Raw genomic sequence first — 21,392 nt, forward strand, 5'->3', positions numbered from 1 at the left:
TTTTTTTTTTTTTTTGGTACGTGTAGTAATTGATTGAATCAAGACAACAGTAACCATTCAATTTTTAGCAGGTTTTGGTTCAATTTTCATCAATAAGCAATAAACTTGATCTCGATTGCCTTAATTAATGTCACTAAAAAAAAAAAGCACAAATAATATGGTTTAATGTACAAACATGTGAACATGATAAGTATACAAACTAAAAAATTGGCAACAATTTCCAAGAAAAAAGAAAAAAATCTATTAAGTTAGATGTTATGTCTCCAACAATTTTGATATGCTAACATGAAAAATAAGGTTTTGAGAGCATGGAATATAGTAGGATAAAAATTATATTATTGTCATTTTGAGGCAAAATCAATGACCATAGTTCCCGAGCCCACACGAGATGTGAAACGAATTGGTATATATATATAGGTCATCAATTCTCAACACGCGCACTCACACAAGCACAAGCTACTAAGCCCTTGTAACTTGAAAGAAGCTACACTTTGACATTAAGTAGTTCTTCCATACTCTTTTCTTCCATGAGAATGGGAAGCTGGTGGAATATTGGAGAACGGGTAATTGCCTCTACGTCCTACAACACAATGACACCGATGTCACATCCAACATGCATATATATGTGTGTGCGCGTGTGTAGAGAGACAATAGAGGTTCGCCTAAATACCCCATTGCAAGCCACTGCCACGAGGAGAATGAGGAGCGCCAGAATTATAGCTTGATTGAGGTGGCTGGACGTTAAAATGATTCCATTCACTGCCACGGAAACCAGTGGATCTCCCTTGGTTATTTCGCTGATTAGCTAGCTGGCCCAAACGGCTAGGAGAATTTTGTGGAGTAAAATGGGGTTGCTTCGTCATGTGGTGGACATAGCCACCATGCATATCGTGGTTTCCAGAAGTGCTACCTACGTTGCCAAGTGATAATGGCTGAACACTGGGCCCACTTGGCCTGAATTATGCAACAAAAAATGCAACAAATTACTATAGATCTCTATTATTAAGAGATAAAAGGGGAAAAATTGTGATAGGCTCTTCTACTAAATAATCTATTGACAACCCAATTTGTAAAACTTAAGAAATGCATGCAACAACAGAGAGCTAGACGTTACTCACAATAAATTGGTGCTCCGGATTTGTGATATTTAGGATATGCACATGAATGAAAAACCAGATATTTCAGTTTGGGTTGTACACGGGGTATGGGCAAATTTTTAAGTGCCTAGACATGAGTTGCCTTTTAAATTATGATTGCAAGTCCACCCACTTAAAAGATGACAGTAAGCTAACTGTGGAGTGGAAATAATTAACTAATTGTTTATGCAAGGATAGACGCGCAAAGACTGCATGTAATACAGAAACTTGAAATCCATAAAACTCACCTTTGAATTGAAAAACTAGGATCTGTGACCCGGTTGAATCTTGAGACTCCAATTTGTGGTTCTGTAGAAACTAGAGGCTGACCAAGATGCATCTCCTTGAATTCTGTCACTGTGCCATTCACATCCGAACTATCCTCTTGCAAAAGTAGTTCTTCACTGAACAAAAACCAATCAACATAAACAAGTCATACATACAACAAATCCTTTGTGGTTATAGCATTATCAAGCCTTTGCAAAGCAAGTAGAGTGCAACATGCCAAATGGGCCAAATTTTCTAGGGGGAACCAAATCTATTATACACCAAAGAAACAATCTATGTTGAAAAATACTAGAAACAAGTAAAAGAAGAAAAATATAAACATGATGCAAACATGGTGATAATTCTCATTATTATTATTAAGTGTTAAATAGGAGGGTCAACCCCACAGAGAGCCATTTTAGAACAGAACCAAAGGCTAATAGACCGTTCAAATTGTTAGATAGTATTGCAATGACAGGGTAGGAGTCAAAAGTTCCCAACTCTATCGTGATGGAGCCTAATTCGGAGTGACTTGGTTTTAGTTTTTATAGAATGACATATTCAAAACTTGTTTATGGTCTTGACATCAGCAAGGGTAGAATGTGTTTGATTGGTGCTCATGATTGTTGCATTATGTTACCTAAAAACGTAAACTACAAGAGAGGAGACAAATTTATTTTAAGCTTGATTCCAACACACCACTCACATCTAACGCATGCACACTTTACGTAAATAGGTGGCGCAAAGGCTTGATCCCAAGACATTTGACTGATTGAATTCATGCTAAACCATCTCATCTAAATTCAGAAGTTTAAGCTGTTGTAAAGGACCAATTTAATTATTAAAATTTTGCCTTCAACATATTAATTGTTCTAGCTATTGTGGCCCTAGTTGATGGTGTTAGTAGGAGAGGAGGCTAGGGTGATTAAGAAGTTTTTATGTTTAATGCACATAAAAAGGCAAAAATTCTTCGAGTTTAGAATAAAGGCATTTTGATTTCTCACATCAATAGTGTGAGCTTTAGGTATAGAGTTCATATAGACTTCGACTCTCCAACTTGAACAGTTAGCTTTTGAGGTATGACTCTCCCAAGATCTATAACAATGATATCAAAGCAGGTCACTGGTTGCAATCACTTGTGCAAAGCCTACCATCGTGGTCATGGGATAGGGAGCATGGTGGATTGCCATGGTTCCCGCTGCAAGGTGTGGGACTTAGATCCACATTGAAAATATAGGATTTAGGTGTTGAGTTTATATAAACTTGGGTTCTCCAAATACAATAGCAAATTTTGTATGACTCTCTTAAAAGTCCATTACAGTTGTCATGGTTCCCATTGCAAAGTATTAAGACTTAGATCCCACATTGAAAATAAGTACTTTGGGATTGGGGTTTATATAGACTTGGCTCTCCAGCTTCAAGAGCTAGTTGTTGAGGTATAGCCCTTCCAAGATTTATAACAAAAGGTCATTTGGGAAGAAGAGTTTATTCTCCATAGAATTGAGGACTCTAGCTTCACTCCATGTAATTTTGGTATCTAGGACATGAATGTTGACCTCAGCATTACAACAAGTATTAGTAGGAAATGCAATGACCTGGTCATTTCCTTGAATGCCTGCAAGGTGGAAATTTTATGGATGGATGGAATGAAAGGGAACATAATCATAACTGTGCGTTATAGAGGGATAAATTTGATGTCTCCAGCAATAGTGACAACAAAATAGGAATAAATTCCCCAGTAAAAGGCACACCTCTCTCTATCCAGTAAAATAGCACGTTGTGCAAGAATATTTTTCTGCACTACACGACCAGCATGCTGCCTCAATTTTTACCCTTATGCCGTAGCACTGCACCTTCAATATCAAGGATCAGATCTATAAATTTTCATTCCATGAAATTAACATCTCACTTCATCTTAATAAGATGGCAAAACACGAATGCTTCAAGAACTTGGGAACAGCATTGACGTACAGCGTCCATATCGTAGCATAAAAATATAAGGTTGGTATTGTATCAGATAATAGGAATTATGCCCAACAATGTTTATACGTACCAAGTCAATATAAATAACCACCAGTGTCTACTTAATAGATGTATAGATGTCTTAACGGAAGTTCTGAAAGATATCTAGTTAGATGAAAAGTACTAACAAACTTATAACAACTGCAAACCAAGACTTATACCTGTAATTGGGATCCCAATCTCCTGGATCAGGCAATGAGGTACTAGCTTCAGACCTGTCATTTCCACGCCCTTTGGCAGGTGGCATGTGGGCACCAAGTGTCGAGGAATTCACAATACTGTGAGAAGAGTAACCAGGGGTTATACTACTGCCTCCTTGTTGTAGCCTCCAGGCTGCCGTATTTGAATTAGGCTGTAAATGTGATGGAACACTGAAGGCATGAGAGTTTCCCTCAGCATGGCCAGAGACGGTGGTATCTGAAATGCGCCCTTGGCAGCTAGAAGGTGACGTGTTATCTAGAGATTGTACACTCCCAGGATATGCCCAGCTCTTTCTTCTGTTATAATGGCTACCAGCAGCAACTTTTCTCAAAGGTGATCCATGACAATTGCCTCGTACAGGGGAAGTAGGACCATAATGTCCAGGTGAACCAGCAGAAATCTGACTATATGAGCTAGGAGGAGTAAATTGTGAAGGACTAGAGCCGAGGGACATGGGCACAAAAGTTCCAGGGCTGAAACCAACCCCATTCCCGTGTGGTAAATGCATGATCCGCCTCGCATCAGGACTACTCCCAAGAATTGACGCACCATTTTGTGCATAGATATTCATTCCAGATGGACCCACTGGAGAATAAAATGCAGGCAAATCACTATTATCACCATAGCTCCCATAACTGCTTCCTAGCCCCATGCCATCATTGTAGCTACCATGGCTTCCCAGACTACCATAACTACCAGCATGCACATATGACATTACATGATAATGCGGGCTATTTGGCATCATAACTTGGTTCCTGCCTGAAATCTACATAATGAGGTACAGCAAGATGATTACTCTCAAGCGTTAACAACATCCATCTAAATGAAACAGAAGAATATCAAGAAAGTAGCTTGCTCACATTAGGGGAGAGACCAGCAGCAAACCAATGCCCACCAGCTGGATGATGGTCCACCTTGACATTTTGAGAGACGGGCTAAAAAGGAGAAAGTACAAATAAGGAGACATGCAATGGAAGCAATACAAAAGAAGGCCAAAAGCACCTATTTCTGAAACTATTCATATGCACAACTTTTAGAGCATTAACATGCCATTGCGTATATCAAATGGAACCATTAGAAGTCAAAATTTTCACCCTTCCATAGGTATAATCGTATAAGACAAGGAAAATTTAAAATTTCAGCAGCTCTTGTTTCTCACAACAACGAGAATTTCAAGATAAATTAGGGACTAAAAAGGAAGGGAAGAATAGCAGCATCATAGAGTAACTACATCAGAAGTCGATCAAACAAAATATTACTCACCACACGAGGAGTCTCTGGAGTAGGTTTGTAAGGACTTGTAAAAGGTTCTCCAGTCACGAAAGGATGTTTTGATGCCTGCAGAGCAAAAACTAGAATAATCATATCTTATGCAGCCATGAAGATCATTAGTCACTTTAAATGTAAAATTTGTTCCACTTCAAAATTGATGAAGCCTCTACCAAACAGCCTTTTTTAAGTAAATAAAATTTGTTTCTAAGGAGACACCTGTTAAAAGACTGGAAACCTTTAACAAAGTTAGGTTTTCAAATTAATATATAAAAATATCAGAAGTTAAACAAACATCACATTCACATTTTTGCGGTTATAAATTGCACACACCTGGCCAAGTAGCCAGAAAAATATGAAAAGCGCGATAAGTAACTTTACAACCCTTCTAAAACTAATGATAGTTTTGCCATGGAAAGTTTTTTTTAACAGAATAAATGTGGCACTGGGCTCATCTACATTTGAAGCCTCATTATGTGGTCCAGGAAGGGAACTAAAGCAAACATGTCTACTCTTAAAAGTGGGAAATTTACTTCCCTCTTGGAAATTTAATTTTCAGGAGTAGAGAAGAGAGCTTTGAGGATTAGAAACTTAGTGGTTTTATAGTATCTTGCGCTGTCTCTCAGCAGCTCTGAAATATACATTTTCTGTACGGAGATACACCCTCTGGATGCCTTAAAAATATTATCCATTACATTACTTACCAAACATAGCAAGCCCATTAGTCACAAGTAGCTTATTCTCGTGAAGCATATAAATTCACCCTGACCACCACACAAACTTAAACCAACATATATGCAAGAAAATTGTTAATAGTGCAATGATATTGAAAAGGTAAGCACGCCATGTATACGAAATCTTTTTTATTACAAAGTGAAAGAAGTAAAAGACCCGATTTTATAAGGTTACATGTAAACAATATACGAAAGTTGAATCTACCTAGTACCTACCAGAATCTTCCCCATGAATACCTACAATATGAACTATAAAGATTTACCATAATTTGTCCTATACAAAGAAAAGCAAACTAGATTAAATCTCCTAAATAAGGGGAAAAAACCTCGTGCAGGATTTGATGACAAGAAAAATCAAATCTTCCAATTGTGTTCTATATGTTGGGGCAGCGGGTAACGAGGTTTTCTAAATGTTAGTCCTCTATTTTGAATATTAAATGTATATCTTTGCATCACAAATCCTTCTTCATAGTATAGGCTATACTAAAATGAGCTCTAGTGCTCTGTGTTCAATATTTCAAAATTTCTATCACTTCCAAGAAAGATTTCTCATAATTAGAAAAGTGGCACTTGATATTAAAAAAACTTTAAGACAAGATGATTTAGGGACCAATCAATATATTGAATAATAATAATAATCAACCATCACATCATAATTCAAATTTAATTTAATTACTCCAATAGGTGGAAAATGTTCAATAACCTGCAATGGTGACCACCGTTTTGCTGGATCAAACTCAACAAGCCCCCTTAAGAAATCAATCAGAGCTAATCGTATTTGACTTTCTGAAAAATTTATCATAAACTTTATTGTCAGTAATCCTTTTTTCAAAAAATGAACATACATTTTCAACACAATAGCGTTATGATCTTGAGCATCTTTAATTTATTTTATTTTTTTCAAGAAATATGAAATCTGACCTTTAACAATATCTTCCTCTGCCAAATTCTTCCTATAAGGGTACTTTGTGACAATAGCTTCAAGGTTCATGTGACTAAAGTACTCCTTCCCAATTGATGGTTTTTTTGACTCCCTCTGAAATAAACATCAAGACAAGATAAAAAGAGAGAAGTAAACAACTATATAGACCCTAATAGAGCAGTCAAGAAATAACAACTTTGAGTATCAGAAATAAGGATAAAGTTGGTGACGACAACTTTAGGAAAACATAAGGAATTGGACCTGTGCAGAGAGAAGGCCAATCAACTCAATTACCTGCACAGGGAAGTTGCTACGTACATTGGGGCATCAGTATTCAAACTTGTGGCTCGATATAATTGAATATTTGTTAAATTGGAGAATATATAGGAGAAGAAAAGAAAACCTAGAAAATTTCAAGGATGCCTTATTTTTATATTTTAGATTTCAAGGGAAGACCCAATTGTGCGAGAATATGGTGAGAAAACATAAAAATCTCTCGATCTACCATACGTGGTCATGTACTCAATTACACAAAAGCATTTCTATTCAAAGTTTAAGGGAAGTACTCACAGCTTCATATTCTTCTTCTGACAAGACTTGGTACATGCTACTACTACTTGTAGGAATTTGGCCACTCTCTTCATGCTTGATGCTCCCTACGAATTTAAAGAACTTGCTAGTGCTTTTGGCCTTCCGTAGCATACTGTCAGGAGGTTGGCCCCTACAAATTTCAGGGATGACCAAGCCATTAAAGAGGACTATATAACAACAATATAAAGGAGTATGCGAAACAATGCATGTTGTGAATTTAATATGCTTATCATATTAAACAAATATTGTGCATAGAGGCATTAAAGCTAATCTTCAATTTGTAATCCATACAACGTTCTACAATCATGTGAAGCTTAAAATCCCATGAATATCCAGTCTGAAGTTGAGTATAATTATTAATAGCATATTTAAAAAGCACTAAGTAATTATTAATAGCATGTTTACATGGCACTAAGGGAGGAAATATCTTTGATGCCATGGAAATGAAGGTCCGGCTAATTTACCTCCAGAATACAATACTAACATTAAAATATTTTGATTCCTTATTTATCTCAAGACAAGAAGTTGCATGGACTTCAAAACATTAAGCCAAGTCCAAGCCATCCACATTCCATCCCAAACGACAATTATTTTCACATTACATCTTCACTACTTCTGGATAAGTAACAGGAAAATCTCGAACTGAATTACTCCTAATTAGATATTTAACATGTTTATGTCCATTGAAAAGCGCCACATGCCAAATGCAATAAGCCCCAGATATTAACTGACTACTTTCTTTCCACAAGTATTTAATTCGTTTTAGCATAAAGAGCGGAGGAACCCCATGCATATTGATTGCTTACCCCCAAACAACTCATAAGCATCCATCAAAGTGATCATTAAATTCACGCGTCTTCAAAGAATTGCAATACAAAGGAATCATATAGACAAATGAAAACGTCAAATCGAACAGAACTTTTATTTTCTACATCAGCTCCCTTGACAAAGCCCTTCTTTTTCCGTCTTTTCTTCACTTATTGACGCATGACGGAAACATGAATAATAATAAAAGGGTCTTGTTCTCTAGTGGATTTCAAACATGAAATATTATTAATCAAAAAATGACTATATGGCTTTCAAACCCGTAACACATATTTAAAGAGTCAAAATGAAACCCTAATTTGGTAAACAAATCCGGATGGAACTAGGAAACTGCAAAAATGATGAAAATACCCTTAAATGGACTCAAAGCAGAAAAATGCTAAAACGGACTAAATGATGGAACTTGACCTTGAGGATGTTGCTTGGAAACTGTAGAAAAATGAAAAATGCTTCCAGATTGTACTCACTCTCGAAAATCTAACATTCAAGCTGAAAGTTATGTGTGCTTTCATAGGCCCTCTTATTTTTCCTCTTTCCCAATTGGTTTATGATCTTCTCTTCTAACCGCTCCGCATCATTATTTATAGTAGAATGAAGGTTTCAAGAAACTCATAACACCAACTTCGAAATGAGATTATTTAGCTTTTACCTCTTGCTTGCAAAATGATAATATAGACAAGGAGTCCGAGGAAAAAAGAAGAATAATGTATCACTAGATCAGGAAAATTTAGATAGCTAGCAGTAGAGTTAATAAATTTCCAAGGCAAACAGAGTTGCATTACCCTAATATCTTAATCATTCTCCTTAGAAGATCAAACTCCGAAGCTCCTGGGAACAATGGAAGCCCTAGAAACAATTCCGCGACTATGCACCCAAATGACCACATGTCAATCGCCGTAGTATATCTGCGCTATGTTAAAGTCTCAAAGCATGATATACAACATAGAACATGTTTTGAGTAATTATAACCCCTGCACCACCAGAAAAACTAAAGGGAGTGCAGAAGTAAAGTTTCTGGATGCATCAAACTCCGAAGCTCCTGGGAACAATGGAAGCCCTAGAAACAATTCCGCGACTATGCACCCAAATGACCACATGTCAATCGCCGTAGTATATCTGCGCTATGTTAAAGTCTCAAAGCATGATATACAACATAGAACATGTTTTGAGTAATTATAACCCCTGCACCACCAGAAAAACTAAAGGGAGTGCAGAAGTAAAGTTTCTGGATGCATCTAGTTTAACCCCACTGAGTGGCAACAATCCAGGAATATCAAGGGCTTAAAGAGAGAAATATATACTCGACCGAATATTTTAAGGATACTGATATCCAAGAAGAACCTCAGGAGATCTATAGTAGCGACTCTGCAAAGAAACTTTATCATTGATAACATATCAACAATATAAAGATTAAAAAGTTGAAGTCTTATTCAAAACCAGTATGTTACCTGAATATAAGAATAAACTGTACGATCTTCCATACATGCTGATCCAAAGTCTATAATCTTGATTTCTGCCGGCTTTACACTGTCAATTTATGGAATAATTATTACAAATAAAGAGAACAAGATGCAAAATACCAGGTCTAACTGTCCAAGGTCATCAGAGTAGCTAACCTTGTACATAAAAGAATGTTTTCCGGTTTTAAATCACAATGAATTATGCCAGCATCTTTCATCAGAGCCAGTCCACGCAATATCTAGAACATGGAGGAGAAAGCATTTTATAACACTTACAAATATACATGACCATTGAAGGGAACACCTATCTTAAAACAACAATAATCTGAAGCAAAAAACAATGAATAACCTGTTTTGAGAATAGCTGCACAATGCTCAATGACAGTCCCCTAAAATGATTTAACTTTATAAGCTCATACCTAATGAGAAAATATCAATTAATGAAAGCATGGTTACAATATGCAACCCCAAAAAATATAAATAATTTTATATGAAAAGTTATTACTACTTAAACAACTTACAGATTGGTGTCAAGCAGCTCAAAAGCGATGCACAAGTGTCGTTGATGCACAAAATAATCATATATTCGAACAATATGGTTCTTATCTTCGGGATCAAACTTCTTATTTAACTAGGGAAAAACAAATAACTGAAGAAAATACAGTAGTGATTCAAATCAAAGAACATGACAATCCAGCTGAAGCAGGCCTTACTGTTGTTAAAATTGAAACTTCAACAAGTGCTTGCTGATAGTAAGCAGGTAGATTCTTAATTATTTTAACAGCAACAAAGCTATTTGTTTCAGCAACCCAGCACTTAGCAACCTGCCCAAATGTTCCATGGCCAAGCATATCCTTGATAATGTATCTGGAAAAAAGAAAAATGCATTGAACGGAAACGTTGTAAATTTTCCAAAGAAGGGAAGGAAGACAAGAAAAAGTAACATTTGAAGAAGAAATACTAAAGTGTAGGAGAACATATATTTTCTTTAATCTTTTAGCTGTAAAGAGTGGAAGGAAGACAATATGAGAATGGAATGTATATGATTGAATGGGTTCGATGCAATCGAAATTTTAGAAAAATTATATACGATACGAAGATCCTACAAGGGTAGAAGGTCAATAAAGAACACGTCTTTAACACAAACATAGAGGAAATAAGCATGTTAAGATTTCCAACTTCCTTCCTCTCCCTGATCTCTCTACCCAAAAACGAGGGCAACAAAGAGTACTAGTATCACAACATAAAATTTATTTTATAATAAAATAAATACTTAATTGCACAACCAGCAAACAATCACACTGATTCCAAAAACTTGAATAAAAAGAACAACAAAAACTAGGATTCTTTAAGCTCCAAAATGAATATCTAGGTCACCAAAAAGTATTAAATTAATTCTTTAACACTCACTCCATTAAAGAAACAAGAATGGTGCCAAGACACTCTAAAGCAATTCTCTCGTGAAGCTCCCCATTTAGAAGATTCAGAATATATGTACCTGAAGTGGAGAAGCAAATGAGAGAAGAAACTCTCTTCAATTTTTAATCAATGCAAATAAGGCAAATTGATTGGAAGTCTTTCTAATTCCTTTATACCTTGTACGCTAGGACCTTAAGTCATTCTCTATCTGTGAAAGATCTGTCCTCGCAAGTATTTTTAAACAAAGATTTGGTTACACTAGAAGCTCCCAGTCTGTTTGTCATCTGCGAACTCAATTCCTTCTGAGAGTATTTATCCATCAAGCATAATAACAAAATAGCAGGTCTGATAAAGCTTACGGGATGCAACTTCAGAAAACCAGAGATCACATAAATAACTTGTACTACTAGGGTGTGTTAGAAAATCACCCTTCAGCAGTTATCTACATCACAGAAAGGGAACTCACTTATTTCTCAATCAAGCGAGATCAACCATTTTGAATCCTTATTTTCCTTTTTTCCCAAAATCTTACCCCACCTGCTATGGCAAACTGAATTCTTCGAGGGTCATTATCATTCAAAAAAGGGTCCTCCACGCCGACATTTATAGTTGTTCACCAAAAGAACACGTCAATAAAATAAAAGACAATTTCCAGAATTTCCACAACAGAACAAATCCAAGAAGACAATTCCCCGTAATTCTTCAAGTAGCAAGATAGTTGCCACCTAATAAAAATTCTACTCAAGGTTATCGTATATCTTCATTCGGGTCAGCCAGCCTCTCCTTCGGGGCTTGCTAGCCTCTTATATCAGCAAATCTTGTGCATTCACATCTCAACCCAAATATTCAGTTACACCAATCAATCAAACAATCATTCAATTTGTGCCACCAAAACTTAGATCCTGAAGTTCCTAGACAAATATGCGCAACAGCATCCCCAAATTCAACTACAATATATCAGCCTACTCTCAAGAAGAGACAGAAACACATACCAGAAGTTCAAACCAACCTAAACCCTATAGCTTATTAGATTTGTGAACAAAAATATATTTCTCACCTTCCTATCTTGACTCAATCATATTTGGTCCTTTACTTAGAAGGCAATAGTTCGTTTCATATAGTCTCAATTACCTGCACAGGGAAGTTGCTACGTACATTGGGGCATCAGTATTCAAACTTGTGGCTCGATATGATTGAATATTTGTTAAATTGGAGAATATATAGGAGAAGAAAAGAAAACCTAGAAAATTTCAAGGATGCCTTATTTTTATATTTTAGATTTCGAGGGAAGACCCAATTGTGCGAGAATATGGTGAGAAAACATAAAAATCTCTCGATCTACCATACGTGGTCATGTACTCAATTACACAAAAGCATTTCTATTCAAAGTTTAAGGGAAGTACTCACAGCTTCATATTCTTCTTCTGACAAGACTTGGTACATGCTACTACTACTTGTAGGAATTTGGCCACTCTCTTCATGCTTGATGCTCCCTACGAATTTAAAGAACTTGCTAGTGCTTTTGGCCTTCCGTAGCATACTGTCAGGAGGTTGGCCCCTACAAATTTCAGGGATGACCAAGCCATTAAAGAGGACTATATAACAACAATATAAAGGAGTATGCGAAACAATGCATGTTGTGAATTTAATATGCTTATCATATTAAACAAATATTGTGCATAGAGGCATTAAAGCTAATCTTCAATTTGTAATCCATACAACGTTCTACAATCATGTGAAGCTTAAAATCCCATGAATATCCAGTCTGAAGTTGAGTAATTATTAATAGCATGTTTACATGGCACTAAGGGAGGAAATATCTTTGATGCCATGGAAATGAAGGTCCGGCTAATTTACCTCCAGAATACAATACTAACATTAAAATATTTTGATTCCTTTTTTATCTCAAGACAAGAAGTTGCATGGACTTCAAAACATTAAGCCAAGTCCAAGCCATCCACATTCCATCCCAAACGACAATTATTTTCACATTACATCTTCACTACTTCTGGATAAGTAACAGGAAAATCTCGAACTGAATTACTCCTAATTAGATATTTAACATGTTTATGTCCATTGAAAAGCGCCACATGCCAAATGCAATAAGCCCCAGATATTAACTGACTACTTTCTTTCCACAAGTATTTAATTCGTTTTAGCATAAAGAGCGGAGGAACCCCATGCATATTGATTGCTTACCCCCAAACAACTCATAAGCATCCATCAAAGTGATCATTAAATTCACGCGTCTTCAAAGAATTGCAATACAAAGGAATCATATAGACAAATGAAAACGTCAAATCGAACAGAACTTTTATTTTCTACATCAGCTCCCTTGACAAAGCCCTTCTTTTTCCGTCTTTTCTTCACTTATTGACGCATGACGGAAACATGAATAATAATAAAAGGGTCTTGTTCTCTAGTGGATTTCAAACATGAAATATTATTAATCAAAAAATGACTATATGGCTTTCAAACCCGTAACACATATTTAAAGAGTCAAAATGAAACCCTAATTTGGTAAACAAATCCGGATGGAACTAGGAAACTGCAAAAATGATGAAAATACCCTTAAATGGACTCAAAGCAGAAAAATGCTAAAACGGACTAAATGATGGAACTTGACCTTGAGGATGTTGCTTGGAAACTGTAGAAAAATGAAAAATGCTTCCAGATTGTACTCACTCTCGAAAATCTAACATTCAAGCTGAAAGTTATGTGTGCTTTCATAGGCCCTCTTATTTTTCCTCTTTCCCAATTGGTTTATGATCTTCTCTTCTAACCGCTCCGCATCATTATTTATAGTAGAATGAAGGTTTCAAGAAACTCATAACACCAACTTCGAAATGAGATTATTTAGCTTTTACCTCTTGCTTGCAAAATGATAATATAGACAAGGAGTCCGAGGAAAAAAGAAGAATAATGTATCACTAGATCAGGAAAATTTAGATAGCTAGCAGTAGAGTTAATAAATTTCCAAGGCAAACAGAGTTGCATTACCCTAATATCTTAATCATTCTCCTTAGAAGATCAAACTCCGAAGCTCCTGGGAACAATGGAAGCCCTAGAAACAATTCCGCGACTATGCACCCAAATGACCACATGTCAATCGCCGTAGTATATCTGCGCTATGTTAAAGTCTCAAAGCATGATATACAACATAGAACATGTTTTGAGTAATTATAACCCCTGCACCACCAGAAAAACTAAAGGGAGTGCAGAAGTAAAGTTTCTGGATGCATGTAGTTTAACCCCACTGAGTGGCAACAATCCAGGAATATCAAGGGCTTAAAGAGAGAAATATATACTTGACCGAATATTTTAAGGATACTGATATCCAAGAAGAACCTCAGGAGATCTATAGTAGCGACTCTGCAAAGAAACTTTATCATTGATAACATATCAACAATATAAAGATTAAAAAGTTGAAGTCTTATTCAAAACCAGTATGTTACCTGAATATAAGAATAAACTGTACGATCTTCCATACATGCTGATCCAAAGTCTATAATCTTGATTTCTGCCGGCTTTACACTGTCAATTTATGGAATAATTATTACAAATAAAGAGAACAAGATGCAAAATACCAGGTCTAACTGTCCAAGGTCATCAGAGTAGCTAACCTTGTACATAAAAGAATGTTTTCCGGTTTTAAATCACAATGAATTATGCCAGCATCTTTCATCAGAGCCAGTCCACGCAATATCTAGAACATGGAGGAGAAAGCATTTTATAACACTTACAAATATACATGACCATTGAAGGGAACACCTATCTTAAAACAACAATAATCTGAAGCAAAAAACAATGAATAACCTGTTTTGAGAATAGCTGCACAATGCTCAATGACAGTCCCCTAAAATGATTTAACTTTATAAGCTCATACCTAATGAGAAAATATCAATTAATGAAAGCATGGTTACAATATGCAACCCCAAAAAATATAAATAATTTTATATGAAAAGTTATTACTACTTAAACAACTTACAGATTGGTGTCAAGCAGCTCAAAAGCGATGCACAAGTGTCGTTGATGCACAAAATAATCATATATTCGAACAATATGGTTCTTATCTTCGGGATCAAACTTCTTATTTAACTAGGGAAAAACAAATAACTGAAGAAAATACAGTAGTGATTCAAATCAAAGAACATGACAATCCAGCTGAAGCAGGCCTTACTGTTGTTAAAATTGAAACTTCAACAAGTGCTTGCTGATAGTAAGCAGGTAGATTCTTAATTATTTTAACAGCAACAAAGCTATTTGTTTCAGCAACCCAGCACTTAGCAACCTGCCCAAATGTTCCATGGCCAAGCATATCCTTGATAATGTATCTGGAAAAAAGAAAAATGCATTGAACGGAAACGTTGTAAATTTTCCAAAGAAGGGAAGGAAGACAAGAAAAAGTAACATTTGAAGAAGAAATACTAAAGTGTAGGAGAACATATATTTTCTTTAATCTTTTAGCTGTAAAGAGTGGAAGGAAGACAATATGAGAATGGAATGTATATGATTGAATGGGTTCGATGCAATCGAAATTTTAGAAAAATTATATACGATACGAAGATCCTACAAGGGTAGAAGGTCAATAAAGAACACGTCTTTAACACAAACATAGAGGAAATAAGCATGTTAAGATTTCCAACTTCCTTCCTCTCCCTGATCTCTCTACCCAAAAACGAGGGCAACAAAGAGTACTAGTATCACAACATAAAATTTATTTTATAATAAAATAAATACTTAATTGCACAACCAGCAAACAATCACACTGATTCCAAAAACTTGAATAAAAAGAACAACAAAAACTAGGATTCTTTAAGCTCCAAAATGAATATCTAGGTCACCAAAAAGTATTAAATTAATTCTTTAACACTCACTCCATTAAAGAAACAAGAATGGTGCCAAGACACTCTAAAGCAATTCTCTCGTGAAGCTCCCCATTTAGAAGATTCAGAATATATGTACCTGAAGTGGAGAAGCAAATGAGAGAAGAAACTCTCTTCAATTTTTAATCAATGCAAATAAGGCAAATTGATTGGAAGTCTTTCTAATTCCTTTATACCTTGTACGCTAGGACCTTAAGTCATTCTCTATCTGTGAAAGATCTGTCCTCGCAAGTATTTTTAAACAAAGATTTGGTTATACTAGAAGCTCCCAGTCTGTTTGTCATCTGCGAACTCAATTCCTTCTGAGAGTATTTATCCATCAAGCATAATAACAAAATAGCAGGTCTGATAAAGCTTACGGGATGCAACTTCAGAAAACCAGAGATCACATAAATAACTTGTACTACTAGGGTGTGTTAGAAAATCACCCTTCAGCAGTTATCTACATCACAGAAAGGGAACTCACTTATTTCTCAATCAAGCGAGATCAACCATTTTGAATCCTTATTTTCCTTTTTTCCCAAAATCTTACCCCACCTGCTATGGCAAACTGAATTCTTCGAGGGTCATTATCATTCAAAAAAGGGTCCTCCACGCCGACATTTATAGTTGTTCACCAAAAGAACACGTCAATAAAATAAAAGACAATTTCCAGAATTTCCACAACAGAACAAATCCAAGAAGACAATTCCCCGTAATTCTTCAAGTAGCAAGATAGTTGCCACCTAATAAAAATTCTACTCAAGGTTATCGTATATCTTCATTCGGGTCAGCCAGCCTCTCCTTCGGGGCTTGCTAGCCTCTTATATCAGCAAATCTTGTGCATTCACATCTCAACCCAAATATTCAGTTACACCAATCAATCAAACAATCATTCAATTTGTGCCACCAAAACTTAGATCCTGAAGTTCCTAGACAAATATGCGCAACAGCATCCCCAAATTCAACTACAATATATCAGCCTACTCTCAAGAAGAGACAGAAACACATACCAGAAGTTCAAACCAACCTAAACCCTATAGCTTATTAGATTTGTGAACAAAAATATATTTCTCACCTTCCTATCTTGACTCAATCATATTTGGTCCTTTACTTAGAAGGCAATAGTTCGTTTCATATAGTCTCCATTCCATGGCAAAAAAGGCAGTGGTTACAGATATTTCCATTTATGTGAAAGCATTCCATCCTGCACGTGCATAACAAATAACCTAGGTCGCTCCTACTCTTCTGTCACCATGTTGTCCCTGTCTACAACACAAACCTTGACATGTGAACATTCCAAGTCGGATGTCACTCTCCTACATATGATACAATTCTGAAGCAGTTGGCAAAAGTACAATTTACCAAGGAAATAACAAGACATGTCTCCTGTCAAACTTTTTCATTGTATAATTAATATTTACGATACCTCAAAAAAGAAATGCACTCATTTTTGTCCTATTCATAAAGGATATGATCCTCTATAATAATCCAAGTGTCCAAATTAAGATAGTGTATTTGACACTGGCACCAGAGTCTAAGCACCATTTTGGATATCCAAGCTGAAACACAAAAGATAAAGAACATGAAAGAAGTCTGTATTTAGGAGATCTACCTCTCTTTATAATTATTACATCTATAATTAGCAACCATTAAGTAATGCATTTCCCATCCCCAACTGGCTGTTTATGACAATGACACATCCCTCATCATACTCTCATGATCACCAGTGATAAGAAACATTTTCCTACCAAATTAATATGAAGAAGACGTGAAGTATGCTATAATCAATAAAAGGACAGTAATTAAACAAAATCAACCTTCGCTGTGTCTCTAAATTAACCAACGGTAAATTTACAGTAAGAATCAGGTCTGAGTTCGCATTATCACAGCCATCATTCAACACCCCAGTGGATGGAGACGTCAGGAACCTCTTCGGAATAAATTCTTCTGAATAACCAAATTGAGGGTTGCATATTTGATATATCTCAACAATGTCCTTAGTCAATCGTGCCACCAACTGCAATATGAAAATAAACATGTCAAGGAGGGGATCCACTAGTTCAAATTTTCATTTCACAGAGTATCCGGGTTCAGAAAACTGGCATGTCAAATAAGTTGTACCATCTGCTGTACTTGTGGCTATCAAATATTTCTACACACTAGCAATTAAGACCATATTATGTATTTACCAAAATACATTCATTCAGCAATCCACTCACTCATCAACAATCAAATATCTTTTCGACCAAAGTAAAAGATAATTAATAAATAGACTTCATTGACTCCATTGAATTTGTTGATACCACCACTTGTTCTCCCTACTCAAATCTACTGCGTTACTTTACCAATTACCAAGCATAACTGGTACAAATGCGAAATAAGGAAATAAGAGTAGAAACAGATTTGCATAAACATTTTTTCTATTGAATGGAAAAAATTTTCAGGATACAAATCAGATGCCATAAAATTGAAAAGCCACAAAATTCTTAAGGAGTAATTTTTCATTTTATGACAAAATATTTCCACAATATACACTTGTCTCTGAGAATTTGATCCAACTAAAAGCTGTGATACAGTTGGAAGATAACAAATTTGAGTCAGAGCACAGTAAGTTAATAGAGGAAATAAACCAAAAAGGAATTATAAATAGAATGAGACAATAATATTTATTTTTCAATTCATATTACAAAATCATAATTAAAAGAGCTGAAACAAAGACCTGTGAGATTTCAAAACTCTAGTCTGTCTATGAAATCACGTTTTACATTTATGAAACATACAGAATCACTGAAGATTATAGCACAACTGTATTTTTATTTGCTGAACAGTACACGGATGTCTGCAACAGCTTCTACATGCTATTATTAGGCTATGAAAGTAATAAAAACATAAATCTTTATCCACTCAGAGCTTCGACAATTGAATAAGGTCAAGACCACAGCTTATGCAGACTATCCTTGCAAACTTGTTTAGTGCTAAATCTTTGTTCACTCTTATTTCATCTTACAGGAGTCAGCTACGTACCTAAATAGATTTTTTTTTTTTTTTTTTTTTAAATTCCACTTTATCAGCTGCCATCTCCAACTGAACAAGTCTTCATTAACTACTAAAAATATTAAACGCTCGTCAGACTATCTAACTCATTGAGATCAAGGTCAATCAACTTTAATGTGCAGGACAACCTTAGGGCCTTTTATTATTCATAAAGAAGAAAAGTTATGAACTACGGAGTAGAAACTTTGAAATTCTAAAAGAAACATAGAACCAATAGGAAGGTGAAGAAAATAAGAAGACAAGGAGAAAAGGAGCATTTTTCCCTTGCAGGGGTTAGGGAAATCACTACACAATCTCAAATTGTCATAATGATCAACTCTACTAAAAAAATGACAGCACAATATCAGTATTTGAATCCCATATTTCAAAAGTTTATCTTTTTCTTTTTCTTTTTCTTTTTTTTTTTTTTTTCCTCCCACTGGATGTCAGTTTCTTTAACACCCAAATGTCTATTGAGAAGCAGAATGGTGGGATGGCGTTTTAACTTTGGGATGTTACTTCACATAGAGAGCAGTATAGGAAAACTGGAGGAAGAGAAGGTATATTCTAAAAGGAATAAAGAAACGTGAAATTCTACTTTGCATTGCTAAATCCCTACACTGATCATCATAAAAACTTTAAAATATGCAATTTTTTTCAATTTTAATTAAATAATATTTATATTTAATTTTAATTATTTCAATTTAATTTAAAAATTTTATAATAACTTTTTTCTTTGTTTCTTTTTATTGTCTCCCTATTCTCAAAAAGAAAAATGAAAGAAAAAATATTGACGAGTCTTAAAGTCTCCGAGAGATGAATTGGTATTCTTTTATGTGTACACCTTTATAATCCACCAAAGCAACATTAATTTTTTTGTGTTTCAAAGACCCACATTTTGCTTTCAAATCTTTTCTTGATCAGGGATTTAAATATTCCGTTTTGAATTTGAATTTTTTGGGTTTTGTTTAAAGGTCCAGGTTGACTATCTTGAAATTTTAATTCAGAGTTTTTGTCAATTTTCTTGAGCATTTATTGAGAGTGAATGTGAGTTTAAGAATCAATCTGTGGCAATGTCCAAATCTGAATCAAAAGTGAGGGTTTAATAAATAATGTTTAGTTTTTCCTCTCTTTTTTGTTTTAATTGATGATGTTCTTGGTTTTGATATTTAGGCAATGGTCGGCAGAAAAGAGGTATTGTGGTAGATGAAGAAATGACTGCAATTTCTTACAGAAGAGTTAAAATGCGTGATCTTGAATCCTTTCCTCATTCTGAAAGTAAGTCTTTCTTCTCTTAATGACCGTTTATGTGAAGTTTCAATTTATATTTGGTTAATGATATTTTATAAATTGAGAGAATTCATGATACAAATTTGAATTTGTTGTAAGATAAGAAACTTTCCCTGGGCTTAATTGTACCATTTTCAGTCTGATATGTGGCTTATGAGTTTTTGGTATTTAGTTAAAACTACTCAAATGCTTCGATTAAATTTTTTGTGAAATACTATAGCACTTTAGGTATACTTTGTCAATCACATGGTTACTCATGCCAACTTCAAAGTAGTTGTGCTTATTAGTAATTTATAGTGCTAACGTTCTGGCGTGCTCATCTAGAAACAACAATAAATAATTTGAATATGCAGAAAATTAAATTAATTTAAAAAAAAAAAAAGATCACTTACAGGCCTTCTAACAACAACTCTCAAAGATTGGGGCCTTGTATCAGTGTTTACAGAAGGCGAATAAGGACCAAATGCAAGCTGCCTAGGACGCCATGGCATCAGCACTGATGCTGACGAAAATGATGTTGAACTCTCATCCACTGCCTGTTCCAATGGCTGGGAGTCACCTTCCTTGCTACTACTGTTAACCGCATCCATCACCACCCCTCCTCCCACTAAACCCCTACCCACCACAGCTCTACGTGTGTTAAATGTGATAAAATAAACAATTAGAAATAAAAAAGACCTCAGAGCTCAAGGGACAAAATTCAGCAATTGGATTGCCGCTAGCAGAGATGGTAGAATCCTCCGGAAAATTCAATGAATTTACCAGAAGATTGCAGTCCCATCTCTTCACCCACTCAGAACTCACAAAAAGAAACGAACTTTGACATAATCAGATACATCAAAAGGATAATTTCGAGTTTTCCTACATAAATACCGCCGTGATGAACGATGCCGTATAAAACAACCGATTATCTGCTCTCCAATACGAACAATTAAAAAAAAATAGAAAACAAACAAAAAGATTCAGAGAAAAGAAGAAGACAAAGATCAAATTCTGAATAGGGCAATGGCTCGGTATCACAATCCCTGCTGCTACTAATCAGAAGTCGATAAACGTAGATTGAAAAATGTGAGAGAAAAACAGAGATTTCAACAGCCACTGTTGCTTCTTCGAGAAGGCGATTTCAGATTTTTTTCACCTCTTACAAGTTAAAATTAAAATAATATTAGAGGATATGCTGTAAATCAGCTTTAGGTTTGCTAAGTAGAATTATTTTACTGTTAGAGATAAAGAATAAAAGTACCAATTTTGGTCACTAAAGGTTCAATTGATATTTCAAATTGCTCCTAAAATATTTTTTCCGTCGTTGTTGTATCCATATAGTTAAATAATTACAAGTCTTTAAGAATAGAAGT

General features: G+C 35.3%; 1 protein-coding gene across 1 annotated transcript; it reads right to left on the reverse strand.

The window, feature by feature from the left end:
* Nucleotides 1-314: 314 nt before the first annotated feature.
* Nucleotides 315-21,199, reverse strand: LOC111381974 (dual specificity protein kinase YAK1 homolog). The gene is made up of 18 exons (XM_023005816.1): nt 20,430-21,199; nt 17,532-17,731; nt 15,027-15,180; nt 14,835-14,944; nt 14,663-14,732; nt 14,470-14,552; nt 14,302-14,380; nt 14,178-14,218; nt 13,847-13,969; nt 12,254-12,404; nt 6,551-6,665; nt 6,333-6,415; nt 4,890-4,964; nt 4,487-4,561; nt 3,587-4,392; nt 1,385-1,540; nt 671-954; nt 315-580 (listed from the first exon to the last, which is right to left on the reverse strand). The coding sequence occupies exons 1-18, from the start codon at nt 20,625-20,627 to the stop codon at nt 498-500; spliced, it is 2,886 nt and encodes a 961-aa protein (XP_022861584.1). The 5' UTR covers nt 20,628-21,199; the 3' UTR covers nt 315-497.
* Nucleotides 21,200-21,392: the final 193 nt, after the last annotated feature.

This window comes from Olea europaea, unplaced genomic scaffold (genome assembly GCF_002742605.1).
Source record: "Olea europaea var. sylvestris unplaced genomic scaffold, O_europaea_v1 scaffold2412, whole genome shotgun sequence".
In the NCBI taxonomy this organism is placed as follows: domain Eukaryota; kingdom Viridiplantae; phylum Streptophyta; class Magnoliopsida; order Lamiales; family Oleaceae; genus Olea; species Olea europaea.